This window comes from Carica papaya, chromosome 3 (assembly GCF_054855325.1).
Source record: "Carica papaya isolate Zhongbai chromosome 3, ASM5485532v1, whole genome shotgun sequence".
Classification (NCBI taxonomy): Eukaryota; Viridiplantae; Streptophyta; class Magnoliopsida; order Brassicales; family Caricaceae; genus Carica; species Carica papaya.
In genome coordinates this window covers 9502834-9516123 of record NC_142311.1, presented here as the reverse complement: position 1 = coordinate 9516123, position 13290 = coordinate 9502834, and the positions used below count along the sequence as shown (strand labels likewise).

Genomic DNA, 13290 nt, shown 5'->3' with positions numbered 1-13290 from the left:
AACTTACGTTACAATGACGATATAATAAGATTATTTATTTATTTCTTATCAAATATAGATAAATACAAAAACTTATTATTTAACACACAAAAAATATTTTTGATGGGTTTTGAGCATTTTCCTTCCTTTAAAAAGTAATCAATAATTGAAGCTTAGTAATTTGTGAAATAGAGTCATGCAAATTGGGCTTGTAGGAGAGGGATTGGCCTGAAATTTTGGGAGAGGAAAATTATATAATTATATATATAATAATAGTGTTTGTTTAATTGAAATTATTATTAGTGTTAGTTCTGAAGAAAGTGGAGATAGCAAACGCGTCCCAGGACGTAGCACTTAGCATGCAAACCGGGCCGAAATGGAAGCTCACACCACTGCGTTAAATGCTCACCAACACCCTCCATTTCTCTTACTTCCCTTATGTGGGTGCCACTCTCTTTCTAAATCTAAAATCTAATTCTCTACTAGGAAAATTTACAGACCACAAAGACTTCAAAAACCTCTCTGTCTCTCCCCTTCTCCTCTCTCTTCTTCTCTCTCTCATTGGGAGAGGAGACAACTCGCCGGAGAATACAAACAACAACACCCACCACCCTACTCTTCTATTCCCCAAGTGAATACAGAACAGACACCATTCGTTGAAAAGTGCATCACGACAACACCACTCTCCCTTTTTTCTTCTATAAACCACCCCTTTTCCCCCCACCACAGAGGAAATTCATCCGATTATACCCTCTGTGCAAGGGGTTCTCAAGTTTTTTTTTTTTAAAATCCAATTATACACAGTTTTGATCACTTACGATATGACCAACGGCAGAGGGTTGGCGGAAAACGACTCCGAGCGTGGAACAGGGGAGCTCAAGAAGGGACCGTGGACGACCGCCGAGGATGCGATTCTCACCGAATATGTCAGGAAGCATGGGGAGGGAAATTGGAACGCCTTGCAGAGGAATTCTGGGTTGATGAGGTGCGGCAAGAGTTGCAGGCTCAGATGGGCTAACCATTTGAGGCCTAATCTCAAGAAGGGTACCTTTTCTCCTGAAGAGGAGAGGATCATCATCGAGCTTCACGCCAAGCTCGGTAATAAATGGGCTCGCATGGCTTCTCAGGTACCCTCCGCATGTTCATCATACTTCACTGTTCAATCTACCTATTGGGTTTTTTCCATCTTTGTTTTCTTTCTTTTTTTTTTTTCATCCTTCATTTTCCTTTTTCCTTCCGTGCTTCTTTACTATGATTTGCTCATTCTGAACGTAACTGGATTTTACTTTAAGATCATCTGTTGCCTAAATTTTTTTTTTTAAAAAAAACAAGTATGTCCCATCATCCGTCTGGGTAACTGTTCTTTTCTATTCTCTGTTTTCTTCTTCTTCGTCTGCCTCTGTTTTTCTTGAACTTTTTTGCTGTAATTATTTCGGGGTCTTCGTTGATCTTTTCGAAGATGCAAACATTATTTCACGTCAATTTTTGTTCCTTAATTTGTCCATTTCGTTGTTTTGGTCATTGCCCATCTTCTTTATTTATTCTCTCTCCTTGTCTTCTTACTTTTTCTTTCTCAGTTACCTGGAAGGACTGACAATGAGATCAAGAATTTCTGGAACACAAGAATGAAGAGACGCCAGAGAGCTGGGTTACCTCTCTACCCTCAAGATATTCAAGACCAAGCCGCCGTGTTTCATCTCCAGCAACAGCGGCAGCACCAGCAGCAGCAGCGACAGACCAAGCGACCTGGTGGGTCTTCTCCGATGTCGTCAATGCTGTCGTCCCCCACCCAGCCTCGAAAACGCAGTTACAGTCCGTCTTTCTCCCTCATCGATCCCACCCGGCCATCTGCAAACCCTCTGCGGACTCATCATCACTTCACTTCTTCAATCAATTACTCTCCCTCCAACAACCAGTTCAAGATTTACTCTGACCATACCGCCGGCAATTCGAACAACGCCGGTTTTGCTCTGTCATTATCCCCTGTTTCTCCCTACAGATCGTCACTCTCTCCAACCCTGTACAATACCCAGAATTTTCCTTCTCAGTCGATCTCAGCACCGTCTTTCCAGTTCAGTACTTCCGGGAATCTCGACACTAAGATGAGTTACAGTTCTTTGCTCATGGGAAACCTTCAGATTGAGCCTTTTAGTTTCGTCTGCGGACTGGGTTCCGAGCTCCCTTCATACCAAACAACTGTAGCAGAAGCCCTGACTCCGGCTTCTTCTAATACTAGCGGCGGAGCTTATTGGATGGCGCCGTCTTCTGGCAGCACTAACAACGATCAGTACGAAATCGACACGGAAATGGCTAGTGCTGGCAACGGTACTGGTTTATTGGATGATCTTTTGCAGGAGTCTAATGCCCTGTCTCGCCATGAGAAATCCAACTGGTGCTGCAGTGAATCGTCTATGTTAACTGATAAAGGGAAAGGTGTAGTGGTTGATCCGTCGATAGAGAAGCTCCAGGAGGAAGAAGACAATCATGAGAATCATGGTCTTGACTCAGCGCTGAGTCTGAGAATCAGTAGTAGTAAGGCCAATGACTTGGAAAACCAATGGGATCATGAGCTCAACTCATCTCCATCTTCAATTGGTAAGCTACTAATTTTTATTTCCTTTTATTTGCATATGCCTTATTTAAAATTTAATATATATTAGCTTGTAATTAAAAAAAAATTAATCATCTTTATTTAGTGGGATTTTTTACTTTTGACTTGGGCTTTTCAGAACGCATACATATATATATATATATATGTATGTATGCATGTAGATGTGAAACTTGAGGAGTATAGTTGTACTTTTATGGGTGGCTTTAAGTGGCTCTCCCTTGTGACATAAGCACGTAGAAGGCTTCAATAAATGTCCTTTACATGTACAGAAACATATATTTATATGTTATATAAATTGAGCATGAAACGACAAGAGGGGTATGATGTGGGTGGTATGGGCTTTGTTTTACGCAGGGACCAAAGCAATTTACAATGATCCAGCGGCGGGGGCGGCGGCGGCGGCAGAGATGAGCTCCATGGACGACGACTTGCTGAGCTTACTTAACAATTTCCCTTCATCATCTCCACTGCCTGATTGGTATCTGGGGAGCAAGTACTCGTCGGAGGGGTCGTCCTCCGGCAGCATCACCACGAAGCTGGTCGTAGACGCTCAAAACAACATGGAAACATCCAAAACAGCTGGTGCTCCACAACTTGACTGGACTCTGGGTTCATGCTACTGGAACAACATGCCTGGAATTTGCTAATGGAGAAGTAAGGTTGTAGAAGATGTCTGCTAATTAATCAATCAACCAATTAACCATTACTTGAGAAGCTGTTATATTTATGTACGTACGTACGTATGTATGTGTATATGTATTATGTATTATGTATATGTATATTAGGGGTAGAAAGCTTGTAGTGGTGCAAGTGTTTTATGGTTTTAATTAGGTTTAATTAATAGGTTTTTTTCAAGTCTTCTGTTTTATAAAGATGTATCGGCTTGTAGTTCACCACTCTGGGCATTAGCTTATGTAATGTATGTGGACCTTAAAACCCAGAAGGCTTGCGTTTGTGTATGCTTTTTCTCCTGTGCTAGTGTTTATATATTTATATATGTTCTGGAGTTGGATTTGGTTGGGAAGAAGAGAGAGGGGGGGCGTGCGAAGAAAATATTGGGACTTGTGTGTCTGGCCAATTGTGGAAAAGTAAATATTCTTAATGGGGGTGACATACCCAATTGAATTGGTGAAATGATGTTGGCACGAGCAGAAACATAAATTGGGAATGTATTGACTGCTAAATTTAGGAGATTGGGTCATTATAATAGAAGAAAAAGAAGAAGATGACTTTTACGGAATCAAATTATTGGAGGGTGAATTTGGGGGTAAGTGTTTTATTTTTTGTTGATTCACGCAGAGGTGGTTTTCCACCAAGGATGGCCCAATTTGCTCCCAATAAAAACTCAATTATTTATTATTCTCCATCCAAACATGACTTCTTTTACACAGGGAAGTATGCTTATCTTTGTAATTAGTTAAGAAACAGATTCTAACTTATTTAAATTGTAGAATTTTATTTTTACACTTTATCAAAATATAAACACCCATATAATTATATATATATATATATATATAGTTTAATTGGGCCGAAGCAATCAGATTCTATCTCTAAAAATGTCAGCTGCTCTATCCCTTCAAATTTTAAGCCTTTGTTTTGTCTGGGCTTTTAATTTTTCGGACTTTACGAGGGACAAATAACCCGACCTGAAACCAGACTTTTTATAAAATAGAAGATGTAACAAATTATTTAACTCAATCATATACCTTATAGTTTGTAATTAAATAAATCTGATAAGACTTGGAATTTGGATAATAAACTTTTATTTAAGAGTTTTATGCCACCAGTTGAATTACATTACATATTTTTAGTGAGAAAAACCAAAACTAATTTACCATAGTTGTTGTAATATGTATGAAACACACAAGGAAATGGAAGGCAGTATAAGTAGTGTGTGTACATATATATATATATATATATAGTAGGTAAGGTAATTATTTAAGTTGAAGAACGACTTTTCCCAAGTTAGAGCTGGTGAATATGGAGGTGATGCTGTCCTGGAAGGTATGGAAACCAATGAAGGTTTGGTGTTTGGAGGTAATCTTTCCTTGTTTCAAGTATCCTTCCATCTCCTTTGCAAAATCACCAAAACGATTAAACGATGAACCAGCCAGATACCCTTCCATCCTCACTTCCTTCCCCACCATGTTCAGAAGATTTCTAACTCCATCCCTCTCTGTCCATCTCTGTTTCAATTCATTTCTAACCCATTAATAATACATATATATACACACACACACACTTATGTGTATATGTAAATTAATAACATTCTTGTAATTTATTTATTTATTTATTTATTAATTGAAAAGATTCTTTCACCTGATTGTATTGAGATATCATTCCACTGATGGCGATACGGGCACGTCGATTCACATGGTTCATTACAGCTTCAAGCATTTTACCTCCAACGTTGTCTAGGTAAAGATCAATCCCCTTCGGAAAATACCTGAAATATATATATTTATATATACGATTCTTCATATACATACACTTTCCAAATTGGGTTATATATATTCCTTTAAAAAAGATTTGGTCCATATATACATATATACATACGATCAATGTTCTAAATCGGAATATAAATATACCCATTGATTAATTGAGCATAAAGTTACATATGTGTGCGTATATATGTATATACATATATATATATATATATAGAGAGAGAGAGCTACATACTTGGTGAGACATGCATCAAAATCCGATTCAGTTCTGTAATTGAATGCATCATCGTATCCAAATTCCTCCTTCAGCAGCCTAACCTAATTACAACACACAGAAGACTGCAACTCATCAAGATTTTTTATATTTGATCTTTTTCTAGTGACGAAATTTTGAATATTGACTAAGACTTTCACATCATATATATATATTTATAGGAAATATAATAACTTGGCAATTATGTTATTATAATTTATTACTATATAGATTATCATGATCTGAAAATCAAAATAATAAATAATATTTTATATATAATAATTTATCAAATAAATACTTACATTTTTTGAAGGTACTAATATATATAGAGAGTTTTAATTTAATAAATAAATGAAGCATACTTTTTCATCGGAACCGGTGCTTCCTACAACCCTGCAGCCTTTAAGCTTAGCTAATTGTCCCGCGTACATTCCTACGCCTCCGGCAGCGGCGGAAATAAAGACGTTGGATCCTGGCTTCACCTCTCCCACCAACCCAATGCCTACCCATGCAGCAAACCCTGGTAGCCCTGCATGCATGGGAACAATATAATTTATACCATCTATTAATTATTAATCAATTTCTAAATAATATACATATAATTATCAATTCATCATATTATAATTATCAACTCATCATATTATAATTAATAAAATAAAAATAATTTCCGTAAGTATTTCAATTTATTATTATTTTAAAAAAAAAAAAAAAATGAAAAACGAAATGCAAGTTGAAAATTACCTAGGGCAGAGAGATACTCTGGCAATGGAATCCCAGAATCAAGATCCAGCTTTCTCATGGACATGGAATCAGTTGGTACCACAGAATACTCTGCAACTGGCAAAGAGAAATCGAACAAAACGTCTCCTTCCTTAAACTTTTCGTCCTTTGATCCTATCACCCTTCCAACTCCAACCGCTGTTATCACCTGCTTATAACGCCTATACATCCATTACATACATACATGTAATATATAGATATACATGGAGTGCGTACACACCTCGTTTAGCTTGAACTGAGGAAAGTAGAGACCGTCTTCGTGGCCGACCATTCTACCGCGAAGATAAGGATCAATGGAGATGAAGAGAAGCTCGATGGCGACGTGGTTGTCGGGGATTGAATCGGCGGCCAGCGAGAACGGCACGCTGCGAAGCTTGATATGATCGGACGTCGGAAGACCCTGAGGTACGTAGGCTGCCATGTACCATTCTCTGCTCTCTAAAATTGATTTTGCCATGATCGATTCTCTCTCGCGACAATGGAAAATAACGAAGGAGACGAGTATTCTATACCATATACATATATATATATATAATTATATATACACGTTGCAAGAGTGTGAGTGTGTGTGTGAATTTGAGAAAGGGTTGGTATGGATTGGTGATGGAGATTTGATATTTCTAGATGATAAAGACAGTTTAATTAATTTCTGTTTTTGGTTTTAGTTTTAAATGGTGAGAAGAAGAATTAAGGGTAACAAAAAATAAAAGAATTCATTGCCAAGGTAGATTTAATGTAAGATAATAAAAGAAATTATATTCTTACTGGTATTTAAGCTTACTAATTTATGAGAATTTGTTTTTTTTTTTTCTATTTTTATGCATCATTAATCAGTTTAAGTTTTGTATTGGTTAGATTGATTTATGACGTTTAGAATAATAATAATAATAAGAAGTGGCTATAAATAATTTAAATTGGAAAATAATGATAGGTTTACTAAATTAGTTGCCCATAAATAGCAAATAATTACTATTTTTCCGGATATTACTTATTATTTAATTTTAATGCACTCTTCTTTACTTGAAAGAAAATATTACTAAACCATTGCATAACACGGTTTATATCTATCTATTAAAAAAAAAATGAAGAACAAACACAAGAAAAGCAAGAAAGATCGAAAGAAAGCAAAGAGTAGACCACAGCTATGAGAAAATCCTAGTAGGGTTTTAATTTTAATTTTTTTTTAATTCTATATAGTTCAAATAAGAAAATGTAAGGTATTTATACCTCCAATGAATGAGTTTATACACCATTTCAATTTTGCTGTAACCTAATATATATATATGTATATTTATATACATCCATATGTTAATGACATACATGCCCTAAATGGGCCACACAATACATTTTCTTGCTCATCCATGGACTCAAGTAATCAAGACGAATATTATTTTTGAACCCTACAATTAGAGTCCAAAGTGGATGATAATATTAACCGCATCAGTAGTTGGCATTTTGTCCGGTCAAGGCTATTGATTTCTTCAACGGGATTTGGATCATTTAAAGACATTATATTAATCTCCAAGTAACTAAGTCTTTGCAGCAATTTGTATATTGCATAATACATTTGGATTCTATCACCTATAATATCTCGGTCGCATATGCTAGCCTTCATGAAACTAAACGAAGACCTCTTTGGCATCATCTTGCTACCATTGCCGCCAGTATGATTGATTCTTAGATCTTGGTGATTTTAATGATATTGTTATTAGTGAGGGTTAACGAAGGGACTCAACTAATTATATTCATTGTGTGAAGAATTTTCACCGCGAGTTGTGCGAACTTATTGATTGGGGCTTTAAGAGGTTTAGATTTACTTAGATTAAGTATATACTAAAGTTTACCTGGACAAAACCTACTCTAACATCAAAAATTGTATTCTAATTGAACGAGATTTTGTCACTAGTCTCGCATGTTTCTATTTTGACCCTAATCCTGTCAAAATTATCTTCGATAATAAGGAGACAACTAATAGGATCAATAAGAGACTGAGACATCTTATCGATTGGTATACTCTCCCTGAGTTCGATTATTTTATTACTAAGGCATGGAACAATAATGGTGACATCTTGATGGTTATTACTAGTTTTATGAGAAAGATCAAATCATCGAATAACTTAACTTTTGGCAATATCTTTTAGAAATAAGTCTATACTTCAACAAATGTAACTTTAGATCCAGGAGGCCCTTCAATATCAGGACTCACCATGATTAGTGCACCTTAAGCAATAATTAAATGTCGAACCCTATGATGTCCTTATGAAAAAAAAATTATTTTTGTTCCATCAGACCCACACTAAATGATCTTCCAAGATGATTGTAACAAGATTTATTAATCGCATTGTTGGTCTCAAAGACAATAAGGGGATCCTGGTTTATGATACCCATACTCTCAAAGATATGATATATAAATTCTATAATAAACTTTATAGGAAACATGAGGTCTCCTAACTCCATTAAATCAGAGCTCTTCTCTACTTAGATCAATTTTGAGTGTTATGGGAGATGGGTGAACTTATTGAGGATGAAGAGATTATTATCGCCATTAAATCGATGGGCTCTCTTGAAGCCTTTAAACCTGACTCACTTCATGTGTAACACCCACAATTTTTTTTTAATTAAGCAAAGGATAAATATAATTTTTTTAAATTTATTTTACTTTATTGTCTTTTATTTTATTTTATTTGGGATAAAAAAGAAATAAAAATGATTGAGGATTAAATTAAAAATAATTTTGGAGAGAATAAAAAAAAATTAGGTTTTAGGGGTATTTTTAAAAGAAAAATCAAAAAATAGGGGGTAAAAACGTAATTTTAAAAAGTTTTGCCATATCAGACGCCTGGTCAGCAGCCTTGACCAACCAGGACACGCCAAGTGGTAGAGACACTGACGCGGTAGGCCACATGAGTGATCTGCGTGTCCGCAATCGAACGGCTGATGTCCGTTTACGCGCGCACGGACGGTCTGGATGCGCTCCCTCCCAAACGCGATCGATCGGCAAGATTTAAATGCGATCGGACGATCCAGAATGAATCGTGATGGATGCCTAGATTGGATTACGATGAACAGTCTGGACTCACTCCTTATTTAATCACGATTGGATGGTGTAGATCAAACGTGATGAACAGTACAGATCAAAAGCGAATGGATATAAATAACCATCATCCGCACCAAACCCTAACCATAGCCACCAGAACCCCTTGCCGAAGAAGACGACCCAACCGTCGAGGAACTGACTATTGCCACCCGCTGCCGCACCAGAACCCTTTCTGACCGCCAAAAAAAGTTGACCGAAACAAAACACCCAATCGCAACGTGAGCCGGAGGAGTCGCCGCACTGGAGAGCCCTGCCGCCTGTACTATTAGCACGTTTTAATTTTCGGAGAAAAATTCAAGAAACCCAGGAACTGCCCGTAGGCGCAGTAAACAGTTTAGCTTTTCAGACGTCAAATCGAATAAGAATCATTCACCCTATTCTCTATCAGAGAACTAAAGTTTAAATAAATAATAATGTGGTATTTTGTGTGATTTTAGTAAACATACATAATTAATTATGAGTTGCTAATGGAGTCGGAACTGAAAATTATCTACTATTGTTGTTGGTTGTTTTTACAGTTTACCTGTATGATAGTATCTTATTTATTTATTTTATGGCTTTAAACACATGTATAGTTTATTTTATGTGTTTACTGCTGAATTGGAAAAAATGAAGTTTAAACGATAAATAAATTTTATGATTAAATAATTAGATGAAACGACAGTCTTACTAAATATTCTGAAAAATGGTAAACGGACCGGGTACATAAAGAACCCTACCGTGAATGTTGTTTCATACCGGATGGGGTATGGAGACTTGATAATTTAGCACTCATACCGGACGGGGTGTGGGGACGACCCACTTCATCCTCATACCGGACGAGGTATTGAGGTTTGGTAAATTGGCGCTCATACTGGATGGGGTATAGAAACGACCCATAATTGAGAATAATAAATGAAAGGGTTCACGTGTAGCAGGACCATCCCTATGAACCCCCATAGATACCAGCAAGCTAGTGAAAAGAGTGGTAGCTATTGTTTGATTTATTGATAATGGATATGGATTTATAATATGTATTATGATAACTGATTATTCATGAAATGTTGGTTTGTATGATATTATTGTTCTTACAAGTTGTTTCCATAAATTCTACTATGATAAGTGAACGAGAAATGATTGATAAATGAATTTGCTAAATTTAATGTTCCATTAGTGATTTTCGATTTTATATCAACCTTTGCTTCTGTGTTGGTGATATAGTGTGATATCCTTACTGGACTAGTGTAACTCATTCTTTATTTAACCATTTTATATTAAGAGGACTAGGTTCCAGAACTCGATCTGCAATAAGATTGCGAGTAGATGCTAGATATTTTCTATTTTCTGTTTATTTTCTTATTTTCTATGTTTTTTTTAAAGAATGAATTCCATAATACTATTTAGTACTTTTAAGTTATTGTGCAAGGGATTAAATCTTAATATTTTATTTCGCTTCCGCACTTAAGTTATTATCTATTTCTTTTTGGATTTTTCGGGTCGTTAGATCATGCAACTTTTTTCCAGAAACACTAAAACACGATTCATCCGAGTGTCAAAAGATTTGTCAAATGAGTGTTTGAGGGATAACTAAAAGTTAACCAAACAAATGATACCTTAATCACTCTAACACCCAAAAAGCCTAAGCTAAGAATTTTAATGACTCTCGGCTTATTTGCCTTTGCAATGCCATTTACAACATTGTCATTGAAATACTCATAAATTTGACCATACAAATCTTTCGTTTAGAGTTTAAAATATTATCATTATTGGCTTATATTTTTTATATTACACTGTTTAGGATGTTAAAAGATATTTTAGAATTTTTATTAACAATTAGATCATTTTTCAATATTAAATTTTAATATATTTTAATATATTGATATATAAATATATGATCTAAACTAAAATAAAAAACCACTTGGATGCTTTAATTGGTCACAACCAAGCTAGTTTTATATAAAGGAAGCAATTATGGACAACATTATCATCGCATAGAAAGTGATAATCATGTTTGGTCCTGTTCTTTCAATAAATAGTTCTTTATTAAGTTAGCATATTGTTATCTATCTATTAGTACTCGGAACGAGCTCTATCGCATTTAGAAAGACATTTGGAAACTCCTAATGCCCCAATGTGTTCAACATTTTATATGGCTTGAGGTGTCTCAAATGACATTGACGAACATTGAGTGCAGAAGACATCACCTCATAATAGAAGCCTTGTGTATATGTTGCCAGAAGAATAAGCAGACTACACTCTTCACATCCTAAAAGACTACCAATTTGTGAAACATGTATGGTCTACTTTGATTTGTGTAAGTTAATTTATAGAATTTTTTTTCATTTCCTTTTACCAGATTGATTAGTTGGAATCTGCACGATTAACATCAGTTCCCATGGCATTATCAGCTAGAAGATCATATTTTTCGTGACTACCTTGCTTATACGGAAAAGAAGGAATGACCTTATTCATGAAGAATGTTGGTGGTGATATCCCACTAATTAGCCATAATATTATATGCATTGTCTTGGCATTCCAAGACATCTGCATCTATCCGGGACCCTCTTTCATCCTAGGGGTCTAAACAAATATCCCTGGGTTGGTTAGCATGCCCCTCCAGAAGGGTAGATCAAGTTTAATACGGATAGTTCTGAGAGAGGTTTTCTCATGATGGTTACTAAGGATGGTTTAATCCGTGACCATTAAGGAAATTGGATTTTGAGCTTTACGACGAACTTTAATGTTAATTAATTAAATATTATTGATATCTTGAGCCTCTTCGATGGCACTCCAGCTTGTTGTAACTCATGACATTTTGAGATTAATCATTAAGGTTGATTCATTGCACTTTTACAATCTCTTTTTTTTCCTTTATTAAGAGTTCTTGGTTAAGTAATACTATAAAGATGAAGATTTAATGTCTTCCTCGTATTAACTAGGAGCTTCAACTTTCTCATGCCTATAGAGAAGGCAACACCTATGCTAATGCCCTTGCTTCTATGGCCCAATGTGTGCATCTTTATTTTGATTAATTCTTGATAGAGATTATGGATCATTAGTATCTCATCAAGTGTAATAATGTATAATTCAACATGGTGGGTTGATTTATCCTTTTGTATTTTATTGTATCCATATATATGTATGTGTGTGTGTGTGTGTGTGTAATACATTAACCAAAATGTATTGTTATATTAGGCAAAGTAAAACTGTTTATAAATACAAAAATGAAGAAATTTTGTATTAGTATTATAAAGAATTGTTGAAACATGAATATAAACTTATTTTCCAAATGGAAGGAGAAGCATCAATGTAAGTAAATGAATTATTGAAACTTAATTGAGAAGTATTACTCAAACTTAAATTCATTTATGATTCATAATTAGTTTCATTTACTAAATATAGTTTCAAAGTATAAATTCTAAGATTTTGACATCAAATACACGTTACAACTAATCTCGATAACCATGTGATTGTCTATTAGTTTGATTGAAAGTTTGAAGATATTTTCCCTTTGCACTGTTTGATTTAGACTGGCCGTTATTTTCATATATGCAAGTTGTAACACCCAAAATTTTTATTTTATTTTTATTTTTTATTCTATTTTAATAATTAATTTATAAGGTTTTAATTTAATTTAATTTAATTTAATAGAAATAAAAATAAAAATAATAATAATAATAATAATAATATAGGGTAAAATTATTTTTGAGATTTAATTGAAATTGATTTTGAAAAAAAGGGATGAAAATTTAGATTTTGGGGGTGTTTTTGAAAAGAAAATAAAAAATAAGGGGTCAAAACGTAATTTAAAAAAATAATGTCACGTCAGCAGCCCCGGCCAACCAGGACACGCCGCGTGACAGGGATGCTGACGCGGGAAGCCACGCGGGACGGAGACACGTGGGTGATCCGCGTGCGCGCGATCGGACGGCCCAGATCGCATCGCGATTGACGGCCCAAATTCATTTCTAATTTAATCGCGATCGGACAGCCCAGATTAAATTATGATGAACGGCTCAAATTAAAAGGGGAAGGTTATAAATAATCGCATCCACACCCAACCCCAAACCCTAACCGCAAGAACCCTCGCCGGAGAAGACGACCCAGCCACCGGAGGAACCGATTGCCGCCACCCGCCGCTGCACCG

At 35.5% G+C, this 13290-nt stretch overlaps 2 protein-coding genes across 2 annotated transcripts; one reads left to right on the top strand and one right to left on the bottom strand.

The window, feature by feature from the left end:
* Positions 1-386: 386 nt before the first annotated feature.
* MYB101 (myb domain protein 101) lies at positions 387-3549 on the top strand. The gene is made up of 3 exons (XM_022038016.2): positions 387-1106; positions 1557-2574; positions 2945-3549. Exons 1-3 carry the CDS (start codon positions 801-803, stop codon positions 3235-3237), a joined length of 1617 nt encoding a protein of 538 aa, XP_021893708.2. The 5' UTR covers positions 387-800; the 3' UTR covers positions 3238-3549.
* Positions 3550-4343: 794 nt separating this feature from the next.
* LOC110811528 (2-alkenal reductase (NADP(+)-dependent)-like) lies at positions 4344-6734 on the bottom strand. Its single transcript, XM_088214657.1, has 6 exons — positions 6288-6734; positions 6029-6215; positions 5650-5816; positions 5270-5352; positions 4910-5036; positions 4344-4776 (listed from the first exon to the last, which is right to left on the bottom strand). The coding sequence occupies exons 1-6, from the start codon at positions 6522-6524 to the stop codon at positions 4525-4527; spliced, it is 1053 nt and encodes a 350-aa protein (XP_088070783.1). The 5' UTR covers positions 6525-6734; the 3' UTR covers positions 4344-4524.
* Between the last annotated feature and the right edge of the window lie 6556 nt (positions 6735-13290).

Coding starts and splice junctions, on each gene's coding strand:
- MYB101 (XM_022038016.2), top strand. CDS start 801: ATGACCAACGGCAGAGGGTTGGCGGAAAACGACTCCGAGCGTGGAACA. Junction 1,107..1,556: donor GGGCTCGCATGGCTTCTCAG/GTACCCTCCGCA, acceptor TTTCTTTCTCAG/TTACCTGGAAGGACTGACAA. Junction 2,575..2,944: donor CTCATCTCCATCTTCAATTG/GTAAGCTACTAA, acceptor TGTTTTACGCAG/GGACCAAAGCAATTTACAAT.
- LOC110811528 (XM_088214657.1), bottom strand. CDS start 6,524: ATGGCAAAATCAATTTTAGAGAGCAGAGAATGGTACATGGCAGCCTAC. Junction 6,216..6,287: donor CTCAGTTCAAGCTAAACGAG/GTGTGTACGCAC, acceptor CGTTATAAGCAG/GTGATAACAGCGGTTGGAGT. Junction 4,777..4,909: donor TGATATCTCAATACAATCAG/GTGAAAGAATCT, acceptor GAATTGAAACAG/AGATGGACAGAGAGGGATGG.